This window comes from Dipodomys spectabilis, unplaced genomic scaffold (genome assembly GCF_019054845.1).
Source record: "Dipodomys spectabilis isolate Male_0828 unplaced genomic scaffold, ASM1905484v1 ptg000067l, whole genome shotgun sequence".
Lineage (NCBI taxonomy): Eukaryota > Metazoa > Chordata > Mammalia > Rodentia > Heteromyidae > Dipodomys > Dipodomys spectabilis.
The window spans coordinates 4,680,606-4,693,497 of NW_024870744.1; the positions used below are offsets into that span (position 1 = coordinate 4,680,606).

At 50.1% G+C, this 12,892-nt stretch overlaps 1 protein-coding gene across 5 annotated transcripts in view; it reads right to left on the reverse strand.

Annotated features, from left to right (window-relative positions):
* The window catches only part of Rapgef1 (Rap guanine nucleotide exchange factor 1), a 122,160-nt gene that overhangs the window by 41,104 nt on the left and 68,164 nt on the right, over positions 1 to 12,892 (reverse strand). For all 5 annotated transcript variants that reach the window (XM_042680915.1, XM_042680913.1, XM_042680916.1 and 2 more), the window contains 2 exons: positions 9,240 to 9,418; positions 5,554 to 5,710 (listed from right to left, as the gene is read on the reverse strand). In XM_042680915.1, coding sequence (XP_042536849.1) covers positions 5,554 to 5,710; positions 9,240 to 9,418 — 336 coding nt within the window. The remainder of the gene's footprint in view (positions 1 to 5,553; positions 5,711 to 9,239; positions 9,419 to 12,892) is intronic.

Here is a 12,892-nt window from a genome sequence, read left to right on the forward strand (position 1 = left end):
TGAGCCACCTTCCCAGCCCCGCCTTAAGGTTTTGTGCTCAAGGTAGTGCTCTACCACTTGAGCCACAGCTCCATTTCCGGCTTCCTTTCCTTTGGAGATAATGAGTCTCAGGGACTTTTCAGCACAGGCTGGCCTTGAACTGTGATCTTCAGCTCTCAGTCCCCTGCGTAGCTAGGATTACAAGTGTGAATCACCAGTACCTAGCAGGAACAATGACTTCTATATAAAAATAAATTGCAAGAAGAAAAATAAAAGAGAGAAAAGAGAACTTTAAATACCATCTAATGAATTATAGCAATGGACTTTATTTGGATCCTGCATTTAAAAACTGTCTAAAAATAGCAAACTACACCTTGCACGCCAAGTCTAGTTCAGGGCACATTTCTGTAAGGCTCCCAAGGTGAGAGGGTTTGATTCAAAACCAACACAGATGTCTGTGGCCTAGAAACCCTAAAATGTTTACTGTGCGGGCCTCATCAGCACAGGTGTGCCTTGTTCCAGACATGGCCACTCGAACGGCACAGATGCTTGAGACGCACCTCCAGGCAATCTGGGGATTGGCTAGAAGAACAAGAAACAAGCCTAGACATGTGTGAACAAGGTCCCTTATTTGTTCCCTCTGTGGCAGTAGTAGGGTTTGAACTCAGGGCCTTGTGCTTGCTAGGCAGGTGCTCTACCACTTGGACCATGCCTCTAGCCTTTTTGGCTTTAGTTTTTTTTTTTTTTTAATGCTTTCTGCCCCAGAAGCCTTGGACTTTGAGCCTCCTCCTTATTTTTCCCACATAGTTGGGATTACAGCAGTAGAACACTATACTCAGCCTTCCTTATTCTCCTTCTACAAACTCTTTTCTGCTTTGTAAATGTTTGAAATTATTCACAATGAAAAAACTTAAAAACAGGCTCAAAAGGAATAAGAGATGGCTTACTTGAAATGTCAGAGACAGCTGGCAGCCCCACAGTATTTGTTCTTCCTAACAGATTTTTAGCTAGGCATATGACCAAGCTCAGGCCAATAAAATGTAAGTAGAAATGTGCGAGGCCTTCTAAGAAGACACCTCAAGGGAGAAGCATGGTTCTGAGCTATCTGAAATGTAGCCATGATAGCTAGAGAGGAGGTAGCTTCCCCCCCCCTCCCCCCCCACCGGCCAGTACTAGTTCTTGAACTTGAGGCTTGAACTCAGTGTCTAAGCACTTTATTATTTATTTATTTATTTTTCCTCAAGGCTAGTGCTCTACCACTTGAGCTACAGTTCTACTTTTGGCATTTTGGTGGTTAATCAGAGATATGAATATCATAAACTATCCTGCCAGGGCTGGCTCTGAACTGCAATCCTCAAATTGCAGCCTTCTAAACAGCCAGAATTATAGGCATGAGCCACAGCGCCTGGCTCCAGACTTTTTTGGGGGGTCAGTTGTGGGGGTTGAATTCTGGGCCTGTGTGCTGTCCCTCATTCCTCAGCTCTTCAGCTCAAGGCAAAATCTCTACAGGGGCTGGGAAGGTGGCTCAGTGGTAGAGCGCTTGCCTTGCATGCATGAGGCTCTGGGTTCGATTCCTCAGCACCACATAAGCAAAAAGAAAAAAAGCCAGAAGTGGCGCTGTGGCTCAAGTGGTAGAATGCTAGCCTTGAGTTGAAGAGCTGAGGGACAGTGCTCAGGCCCAGAGTTCAGGCTCCACCACCGGACTCAAACCTCCCCGCCGCAAAAAAAAAAAAAAAAAAGAGTCTTAATGGCCTTTCCTGCTCCGGCTGGCTTTCAACTGCGATCCTCAGATCTCAGCCTTCTGAGTAGTTAGGATTACAGGTATGAGCCACCAGTGCCCGGTTCCAGACATCTTTTAAAAACAGCTTATTGGCCTTTTTGTTGTTGTTGTTGGTCGTAGGGCTTGGGCGCTGTCCCTGTGTTCTTCAGCTCAAGGCGAGTACTCTACCACTTGAGCCACAGTGTCACTTCCGGTTTTCTAGTGGTTTATTGGAGATAATAGTCTCACAGACTTTCCTGCCCTGGCTGGCTTTGAACTGTGATCCTCAGTCAGATCTCAGCCTCCTGAGTAGCTAGGATTACAGGCATGAGCCACCGGCACCCGGCCTTACTGGCCTTTGAAACTGTCTACCTCTAGGCTTTACACAAGGGAATAAGAAATTTTGTTTTTTGAAAAGCCACTGCTAGCTGGGAGCTAGTGACTCATGTCTGCAATCCCAGCTACTCAGGAAGTTGAGATCTGAGCTTCCCACAGTTCAAAGCCAGTCCAGGTCAAAAAGTCTGAGAGAACCCATCTCTAATTAACCTATAAAACCCAGCCAGGAGGTAGGACTCAAGTGGTTGAGCACCAGTTGTAAATAATGAAAAAGATAAGAAAAGCTGAGAGAATGTAAGGCCCTAAGTTCAAGCCCTGGAATTAACACATGTACAGCATGTGTGTGTCCACACATGCACACATTCATTCACACACACTCACAGAGCCACTACTACTTTCGTTTTGCGTTTACTGTTTTCATTTCAGACTTAATCCTAACCGATGGTCAGAAAACATCCTTACAGTGTAAGAAAGCCCTTCCTGCCTGCCTCAGTTCCTTCCCTCTTTCTCCCTCTCTCTTTCTCCTGCTTCCTTCTGTCTTCCTCTCTCCCTTTCCCAACCCTCATTCTTTCTTGAAGGCCTAGGCCAGGCCAAGCTGAGTGCAAGGCGGGGTGGAGAGCAGCCTGCCTGAGGTCAGAGGACAGCAATGCTGGAGTGGGAAGGCTGAAGGGCTCACATTTCTAAGCTCACCTGGAATGGAGCCACAGCTGCCGACCAGGACTGGCAGGGGAGCAGGCGCTCCATGGCGCCCGGCACTCGCTGGGTGTCCATCAGCCTAGCCTGTCTTCACACCTTCAGGGCAAGTATTTAAGGAACTATAGGAACCCTAGAGAAATAGCTGGTCCAAGGCCACATAGCTAGCAAGCGGTATTTATGCGAGGGTTTAACTGACAAATGCTATTACTCATTCAGGAACAAGAACAAAGTAAGCTGCTTTTAAAACATTTTTGTAAAGTTCCCTCCCCCCCTCAAAAAAAAATTCCGTTCAACTGAAGTAGCCACTTGAAAGATGGTGAGTCAGAACTGAGGAACGTGCCAGCATTCCTCCTCCAAGTGGGGTGACCACATCAGTGGTACCCCGCCCAGCCCTACAGCTCACACCCCAGGACACAGGCTTTTAGGGAGTGGGGCCTGGCTGGGACAGCAGGAGGTGTGAGCGGAGGATCCTGAGCGAGGGTGAGTGAGTAAGGAGCGCACCGGGTCCGGCGGCCCAGTGAGTGCTCGCTGTCATTAGCACGGTCATAAATAACAATGCCAACACGGACCCTCTTCACAGCCTTCCAGGCTCCAGCAGCACAGGTCCATGCCTGCCGCCCCGCAGGCCCTGGCCTGCGTCTCAGGAAGGAGGCCCGACCACCCTGCAAGCAGCAGGCTGTGTGCCTCCGCTGGAGCCTGGGGCGCGTGCGCGCTCTCTGCTCTTTCTCCCTGTGGCATCATCTTACACAATTGTGAACTTTTGTTTATGGTCCTTCCTCCCCTGCAGTTAGCTATGAACTCCCTCAGGCCAGGGCCATGACCGGGGCACACAGAAGGTTCTTGTTAAGTGCTTCTTAAATAAATGAGACAAAACTCAATTTTTAGAGCCTCTGACCTACACTATCTTTGTCCTGGCTAAAATATTTGTAAGATACTTGTGGAAAAATTATTTTCTTAGACGCTGACAATTTCAAATTCCATAGATACTCTGTCTCTTTTTCTGCGTTCTCTGATCACTGAAAAATTGTAAATTTTTCTCTCAGACAGGCCTTTCACCGATACAATGGTGCTTTAATGATTTCACAGAGACATTCCACTTGGCTGTGCCACAAGGCTGTGTGGAAACTCGCTTTCTTCCGCTCTAGTTGTTCTAACTTGTTCTGAACACCTCATCAGAATGGATTTGGTGGGAAGAAACGCAACAATGTCACCTGAAAAATCATTTCCAACAATAGCATTTCTAGAAGCAGTCAGGAACAGCAGGGCCAGCTGGCTGGAATCGTGTGATGCTGCGACACACAGACCATGCGGACATGAGCAACCCTGGGGGATGCCACACAGACCACGTGGACACAAGTAACTGTGGAGGATGCCATGCAGGCCACGCGGACATGAGCGACCATGGGGGATGCAACAGCATGATGTGATAGCCTGGATTCAGCACAGCAGTGCCTGGTTATGCCTTTTAGTCTCCCTGCCAAAAGCCGACAACAGACCTTGACCACTCTCTGGGGTGCAGAGACGATAGGACCTTGGTCTAAAGGGTCCTGGCGATGGGGAGCTGCAGGGACGTTAGCTAAGGGTCCGTCTGGGAGAGACATGGCCTTCTCTCCGTGGTTTCAGCCTTTGGGGTCCTAGTCCTGCTCCCCAGAGCTCTGGGGGGCGGCACGCAAGGGGGCGGTTTCCAGGAATCTGGAGCCTGGTGAGTTGGGAAGGAACCCTTTGTGCCTCAGTGCAGAGGTCTTAGCTATAATTTTGTTTGGAAGAATCTAGAAAGGAAGAGGGCCCAGCCACATTTCAAGGCAAGCGCTGAGCACTGCGTACTTAATAGCCAGTAATGCCTGAGTGTTCAGTATGTATCTGGCACTGTTCTAAAAGCAGTGCATATATTAACTAATTTAATCCTTCCAGTAACCATGCAATGCACAGTACTGTTAGGCTAACTTTTTTTGGCCAGTCCTGGGGCTTGAACTCAGGGCCTGGGAATGGTCCCTGAGCTTCTTTAGCTCAAGGCTAGCACTTTCCCACTTGAGCCACAGCGCCACCTCTGGCCTTTGTGTAGGTGGTACTAAGGAATTGAACCCAGGGCTTCATGCATGCTAGGCAAGCATTCTACCACTAAGCCACATTCCCAGCCCAGGCTAACTCTTTATGGATTATTAACTAAAGTAAAGAGAAGCTAAGCAAATGGCTCCAGTCCATAGACAGCAAGTAGTAGTGGTCACTCTTTCTATTGCATGGCACAGCCCCACCTAAAGCAGGTTCCCTGTCCTCCCTGCCCACCATGCCCAGCCCTGACTGACCCTCACTCTGTCCCTGCTCTACCTGTCTTGCTCCTCAAACACTGGGGCTCATTTTCTCATTAGGGCTTGTCCCCCAGGCCCAGCTCCACTAAGGCCTTTGCTTCTACCTCAACTATGATTACTAATTTCCTCGCAGGCCATTTCCGACTTCCCTGGATAGCAAATACCCAGACAGCATGAGGGAAATCAAGCCCATAGATGCTTTCATTCCCAGGTCATCTCAACCATGCTTTGCTATGGAGACTCTCAACATGTCTGCAACATGAAAAGTGATATATTAGTTCTGCTGAATGCCAACACAAAACCCGCCTCCACTAGTGTCTTTGTCTAGCTGTAAGTGTGCTCAGCCCCAGTGGTGATGGAGGGATTTGTGGATGGAGGAGTTGTGGGCTAGGCAGGTCCGCACTTTGGCTACCAGAAGACGATCATTCTGATGCGGTAGGTTTATGAGTGATTGGTGGTCTGGAGCCCGCGCAGTACCTTCACTCCGTCCAGCACGGCCTTGATGACGCCCTTCACCGTTGTCACTGTCTCCTTATCCTCTGAGTTCACCCCTTCAAGCATCACCTGGTCAGACCAACGGATGAGGTTGGCAAGACTTTGGTACACCCGGCTATAGCAGGAGGAGAGGGCTGAGCTAGAATGAAAACAAGGGTTTGTAAAGACATGTTACAAACAAAGCGAAAGCAGGACAGTCACTTCAGAAGGAACAGTCTGTCAGTGGCTATGGTGTCCCTTTCTCTCTTCATTTGGTAAAAATCCATGTCTCTCTCTTTCTTGAGAGAGTGCTGGGATTACAACAAGCACCACCATACTCAGCTAATCTCTCCTGGCCTTTTGACCCCCAGCAAAGATTTTGTGGAACTTTATATTCTAACCTGTGAAAAAGTTTATTTCAGCTGGGTGCTGGTGGCTCGCGCCTGTAATCCTAGCTACTGAGGAGGCTGAGATCTGAGGATCACAGCTCAAAGCCAGCCTGGGCAGAAAGGTCCCTGTGAGACTCTCATCTCCAATTAACTACTCAAAAATCAGAAGTGGCACTGTGGCTCAAAGTGGTAGAGTGCTAGCCTTTAGCAAAAGAGCTCAGGGACAGAGCCCAGCCCCTGAGTTCAAACCCTACAACTGGTTAAAAAAAAAATTCATTTCCCATATATAACATAAAAATCCCATCACAGTACTTTCTTCTGGCTTCACACCCCTGCATGTAAGAATCTATAAAGATTGCCTACAAAGCACTCAGTCTTCCCTCCTTCAAGCTGCCAGCCACTGGTCTGAGCCAGAGCTGCATGCTTCTTGTTTTAAATGAGATTGAAAGTTATTGTGGACAGATCACAGGAGCCAATAGGTTTGTGAGGTTTTAGTGAGTGGGACCCCGGAATGGAGCAGCCATGAGCTCAGAAGAGATGGCACTTTGTCAGAGACGCCTCCCCACACTGAGCTCACAGTCCTCAGCCCTGTAATGATGGCTGAGCAGCCTGAGGGCCACAGCAGGAAAGACTTTCAAGAATAATGAGTCAGATTTGAGGTGGCCCGGGATGGCCTGAGATGTGTGAGGGTGGTGATACAGGGTGTGTGTGTGTGTGTGTGTGTGTGTGTGTGTGTGTGTGTGTGTGTGTGCGCTTCCAGCCTCACTATGATACAGGTGTGTGTGTGTGTGTGTGCACTTCCAGCCTCACTATGATGCCAAGAAGCCACCCTCAGTACTCTGTAGAGTAGTAGTCAAAATACACAATGTTGACATGTTCTACATCTCAAATACTGAAAATAATTTTCTTTAAGAATTTTGAAAGTTTTTATTTCCACTTCAGACTTATGCATTATAGCAGAGGAAGAGTGAGAGGAGTTGGAGGAAGGAAAGCAAGCCCCCAGTCCCTGAGGACGGGGAGGGCCGGGGAATCAGCTAAGAGACCATGGAGAGACAGGTGCGGAGGATGGGCTCTGGGCTCTGGGAAGGGGGCTCCACAGCCATGTGGAGCATGTATGCAGCATTAATGCAGCCAAAGCCTTCTATCCTGGCCTGCAGGGGGTACACACCGAGGCACCACCCTGTTGGATGAAGGCAGTAAATTCACACTTCATTTCTCCAGCATCTAGGCTGCCATTTGTTCGGAGCTCTGAAACAACCACTCCCCACAGCACCCTTCCCACCACGAGCCTGGACGCCAAGTCTTCCCGGGGCAAGGGGCTGACTAGGAGGGACAAAGGTCACTGGGGACATGTACCAAGACCCAGCACTGGCCCATTCTTCATGAACCAAAGCCATCTGCCGCTAATGCACAGACAGTGGCTCTCACAGGAGAAAACTGCATTCCCGCTACAGCCCAAGTTGGCTGCTCACTCAGTACAGACTAGCTGTGTCCTTGGAACTCAGGCGAGGTGGCCAGGGACCTGCTTGCTAGAAGGCAGCTGCAAAGGGGCAGGAAAGCCCCTTCCCACTCACATGCTGCACTGATGGAGGAAGAGACAGTGGAAAGAACAGAAACATCTGAGGACGTTCTTTCACTCATCGGCTTTGGGACAATTCCAAAAGGCAAATCCTTTACGTGGGATTAGCCCAAGATCACTTGGCTGTGCCCTGGCACTTGCCTTTGGCCTTAGCTCTTCCTGGAAGGAGATAAGGACACTAAATAACCTTTTTCAATTACCCCTTCTCTGTGGCTTCATGAACAGGTAGGTACATGCCTGCACCCTCTTGGGCAGAGCTTCCAGCCCCCACTCCAGGAAGAAACCCTAGTGGCAACCACTGTGTTGGGATTAGTGAAAGCAACTCCACGCACTTTCCCAGAGGCTTCTGTGCTGGTAGGTAGCAGGTCAAGGCCCTGTCTTGTTTCCCTGGCTCCCCAGCCCCAGGACATACACTGACCTAGGCCACAGGTCCTTCCTTCTCTGACTCTCCTCCCCACAACCAATCCAGCTCTTGCCTCGCCCATAGACTGGCTTCCAGCATGCCTGTGCCAGGAAGCTGGGACCACCACTCTCTCAGCTTTCCGCTTCAATTCCAACAGAGCTTGAACTCTACCACTGTCAGCACTTGTTACCTGATGGTGAGCCAGAAGTTTCCAACTGGATTTGAACTCTTTCCTAGTGGGATCATCTCATGAGAACAGAGGGATAACAACATCATCCACACATTTGACCGTGGTTAATGTCAACATAAGGCTCTTTCTCTAAAGAAGACAGGCACCAAGGCTGCCTAGGAGCCAGGCATGGAATAAAACTAGAGACAGCAACAGTGCGGGCAGCAGCAGACCAAGCCATACCAGCAGCGCCAGGGAGCTTCTAGCCAAAAGACCACAATCTCCGGCGGGGTCAATAAAAACTCCAGGGTCAAAGTCTCCCCAGCAGAGAGCTTCTTGGAAACAAAGATACCAATTACTCTATGTCTCAGAAGAAGAAAGTTGTGAACTTCATTGCCAAGTTCTGAAAGCTGCTTGTAAGAGCTCAGCCTCACAGGGCTAGGTGAACACAAAGCCAGATGGAGGAACTGAAGAAAGATGCACTGATCCCAAATAGGTACCACGGACAAAACCCCAGACCCAAACCCTAAGCTCCTGTCAGGCTATGAGATGGCACTTAAAACCGCTTTTCCTTTTATACTTAACAATGAATCCAGGCAAGGTTCTCGTGCTGATCTTTAAGAGAAAATGCAGTCTAGCAATCAAAGCCTCAGTAGTCAACAAAAGCTTCCTGGGGCAAAGTCTGACTGCAGCTCCCACACTGCCTGGGAGGGCCTGGCCTGGCACAGGCAGGTGCTCCCATACTCCGTGCTCTAACGGGATTCTTCTCTGCCTCTTCTGGCTGATTGCCTGAGCTGGTGAGGATTTGTGCTAGTACTGGATGCCATAAGAAGCAGGGTTAGGTATGTTAGGGGACTGAAGGCACAGAAGAGAAATGAACTCCAAATCTATGTGACTGCTGCCTGTGAGTTCACACAAAGAAGTGAGCACAGCAGACTCCAACATGGCCTCATCTCCTGGGATGGTAGAGACCAGCCTGAGTCAAGGCCTCAGGAGGAGCCGTGATCTCAAGGCTGGGAAGCAGCCAGGTAGAGCTGGCGAGCAGGATAGCCTCCACTGTTCCTGGAAACCTGTGCTTCTAGTGCCCAAACCCAGGCGCCTCAGCCTTCCTTCCACGGCTGCCCCGCTGAGCTCTGCGGAGCAACTCACCTGTGCTGGATCCGGGGGTCGGTCTGCACCAAGGGTAAGATGGCCTCCAGCACCTTGCTGGCGGACCCTGGAAGCATCTCCAGTACCTTCTTATCAATAGCCATTTTGTCCACAATTGTCTTAAAGTAGCGCAAGGCACTGACAACTTCCTTCTCTTTCTCTTCCAGCCAGCTCAGGTTCTGAAAGGAAATGTTAAGCATAAGGAGGGAGGAGAGAGATTAAAGGGAACTATTATGAGAAAGTGAAATTTCCCATCAACTAGTTTGAGATTGCTGCAAACAGCAAAGGTTCTGGCTGCAGAAGCCAAGACAGACTGTTTTCCTAAGGAAAGGAGACAGAGGCCAGACCTAGAGAGAGAGGGGCTGGGCTAGAAAGGGCAGCCAGTAAGTCCTGAATTTCCCTCCCACACCCGAGGTCCTGAAAATCCTTTCCCCTCTGTCCTACCAGCCACACTGGATGCCACACTTATCTCATAATAATAATGAGTGTGGTGACACGGCTCCCTGATGGTGTGAGGAAGCCAGGGCCATATCCATGGCACCTGTCTGTCCAGTAAATCAAAATCCAGAAATCCCAGGCTTTCTTCCAAAGACCCAAGGGAATATGAAACTGGTTGAGGGGGCAAAAGGGCCCCAAACACACCCTTCAGGCTCCTCAACAGATCTCCACACTGTGAAGCCGGCCTGCAGCCTTCAGTGAAATGAGACGCTTCTCCTGAAGGACCCCCACCCCAAGCTGAGAAGGGCGGGAAGCTCAGGTAGGAGATGGGGAAGGGGGCCCGTGACGCAGTGACTGCCTGGGCACTGGCTGCTGACAAGAGCCATCTAGGAGGAAAAGCAATGACGTGGCCCTGTGCTTCCCACAGCTCTCCCTCCACCCCAGATCTTTTTTTTTTTTTTTTTTTTTGGGTCCGGTCGTGGGGCCTGAACTCTGGGCTTGGGCACTGTCCCTCAGCTCTTCAGCTCAAGGCTAGCGCTCTACCACTTGAGCCACAGCGCCACTTCCGGCTTTTTGCTTATGTGGTGCTGAGAATCGAACCCAGGGCCTCAGGCATGCAAGGCAAGCGCTTTACCACTGAGCCAACTTCCCAGCCCCTCCACCCCAGATCTTGAACCACACAACACCCCGTCGTTCCTCTTCTCCAAGCTTGCCTTCTGAAGGTCCCGACATCAGCACTCCCCAGGTCAAAGCTGGCATGAGCAGGGGCAGGGAAGTGGAGTGAGAACTCAAGTAGACAATCTATGTGAGAAGGGGCTGGGAAGGTGGCTCAGTGGTAGAGTGTTTGCCTTGCATGCATGAAGCCCTGGGTTCGATTCCTCAGTACCACATACACAGAAAAAGCTGGAAATGGCACTGTGGCTCAAGTGGCAGAACACCAGCCTGGAGCAAAAGAAGCTCAGGGACAGTGCCTAGGCCCTGAGTTTAAGACCCAGAACTGGCAAAAAACAAACAAAAAAACCCAGACAATCTATGTGAGAATAGTGGAATAAGAAACTGTGAGGAGGGAGCCGGCTGTGCCCCAAGGCTCCGGAGTGGGGCGATGGCCACAGAGGGCAAGGTGGTGAGCAGGGGTTGCTAAAGATGCAAACAAGAGGCAGAAATATCCAGGCACTGGTAGCTCAAGCCTGTAATCTTAGCTACTCAGGAGGCTGAAATCTGAGGATCACGGTTTAAAGCCAGCCCGGTCAGGAAAGTCTGGGCAGGAAAGTCCGTGAGACTCTTATCTCCAATAAACCACCAGAAAACCGGAAGTGGTGCTATGGCTCAAGTGGTAGAGTGCTAGCCTTAAGCAAAAAGAGCCCAGGGACAGTGCTTAGGCCCCAAGTTCAAGCCCCATGACCCAAAATAACAAAAGAGGCAGAAATAGTATAAAAAAGTAGTTGTTAGTTGGAATACTACCTCTTCTAAAATGATGGGAATGCCATTTTAAATCCAAAAAAATTTACAAGCAGAGGCATTTATTTCATAGGAATATCTGAAGAAAGTCTATAAATGGCTGGATCAACAGTCAGATAATTTCCAGAGGTCCCAAGTGTGGATTCTGCGGGTAATCCCTGACGGTGTTCTCCAGGCCTCGGGGACCCCAGCCCTTCTCTCTAATGCTGGTTCCCTCACTGCCTGGACAAGGGTGCTCGGCTTTACCATGGCCTGACCAGGCTGGAGGAGCCAGGTAGTCAGAGCCAGGCCGACAGGCAGAGGACTGGGATACTGCCATCTTGATATATCAGAAAGTGCTGGAAGGCACTTTGGCAAGGGAACAAGAAACATCTTAAGAAAACATGTCTCAACATATTCAAGTGAGAAAGGGGTTGCAAGGTGTGAACTGGGGTTGGGAGGCCTGGGTGGGGCACGCACTTCAGAGTAGAAAGAGGCTTTTCCTGTCATTGCAGAAAGATCAAACCAACTTGAAGGAGCCAGGCAGCCCTGGGCTCCGCTGTAGGAACCAGCACGCAGCAGTCAGATGGCCTCTGTGAGCTCTCCAGCAAATTCCATGTGCTTAGTGCTGTGCGATCCCTGGCCCTTCAGCTGCTAGCTAGTTCAGTGGTTAGAAGGGGGTACAATGACACACCTGGACCAGCACTAGCTAGGCCTGGGGATGCGGTGCTTTGGCTTTGCTATCGCTGTCCAGACACATAACCTCAGAGTGGCACTCTCCACCTGCATGCCCTGCCTGTCCTGGGTTTCCACAAGCCTGGTAGCTCCACCAGGCTCTCAGTCCCAGGGATGGCCTAGAGCGGAGGCCCATGGCTGAGCTCCGGAAACATGGGCTTCTGGCTCCTTGTCATGAAAGGGGCTAATGCATCTGCTATGTGTACCCACAGAAATCAAAGCCAAGGACCGAACGAGGGTGTGAAGTCACTGGTAACATTTGATAGACACAGAACCAGCACTGGAGATTATAAACCTGCTAATACTGAGGCATGGAGACAAAGGATGTGAAAGTCTGGAAGGGAAGGAGAGGACCACGCCATGGCTGCTAGGCCACAGCTGCCTCTTTTGGGTACTTTACTACCCTGCAGAGCCGGGTCTCCCATCTGTGCTGTTTCATCTAAAGGCCACACAGCGGAGTGACAGAATGGTATCTGGACATGGTCTGCAGGATTCTGGAGCCTGGGGAGATGAACAGTGCACAGGGAAATCCATCAAACCCCGTAGGGCTGGGCTACGGTGGGTGTGGTGGTTCCAACTACTTGGGAGGATTATGGTACAGGCCTGTCTGGGCAAAAATACAAGAACCTATCCAAAAAGTCTAAAGCAAAAAGGGCTGAGGGTGTGACTCAAGTGGTAGAGCACTAGCCTAGCAAGTGCAAGGCCCCAAGTTCAATTTCTATAACTTAAAAAAAAAGGCTGGGAGGCAGAGGCAGGAGGAAAATGAGTTTGAGGCCAGCCTTGGGCTACCACTGAGAAACTATCTTTCTGTGAAAAAAGAAAAAAATGTACTGGAAGATCTAGGCATGGTGATGCACACCTGCAGTCCCAGCTACTCAGGAGGAGGAGGCAGGAGGCACCCAGCTGTTTGGAGACAGCCTAGGCAGCACAGCAAGATCCACGACCCTACTGTGTGAACAGACAGACAGTTCTAACAGACTTAGAAATAGGCCTCCCCCTTCCCCTGCCCCCTGAGGTGCTGGCTTAGTAAGCAAATCAAGACC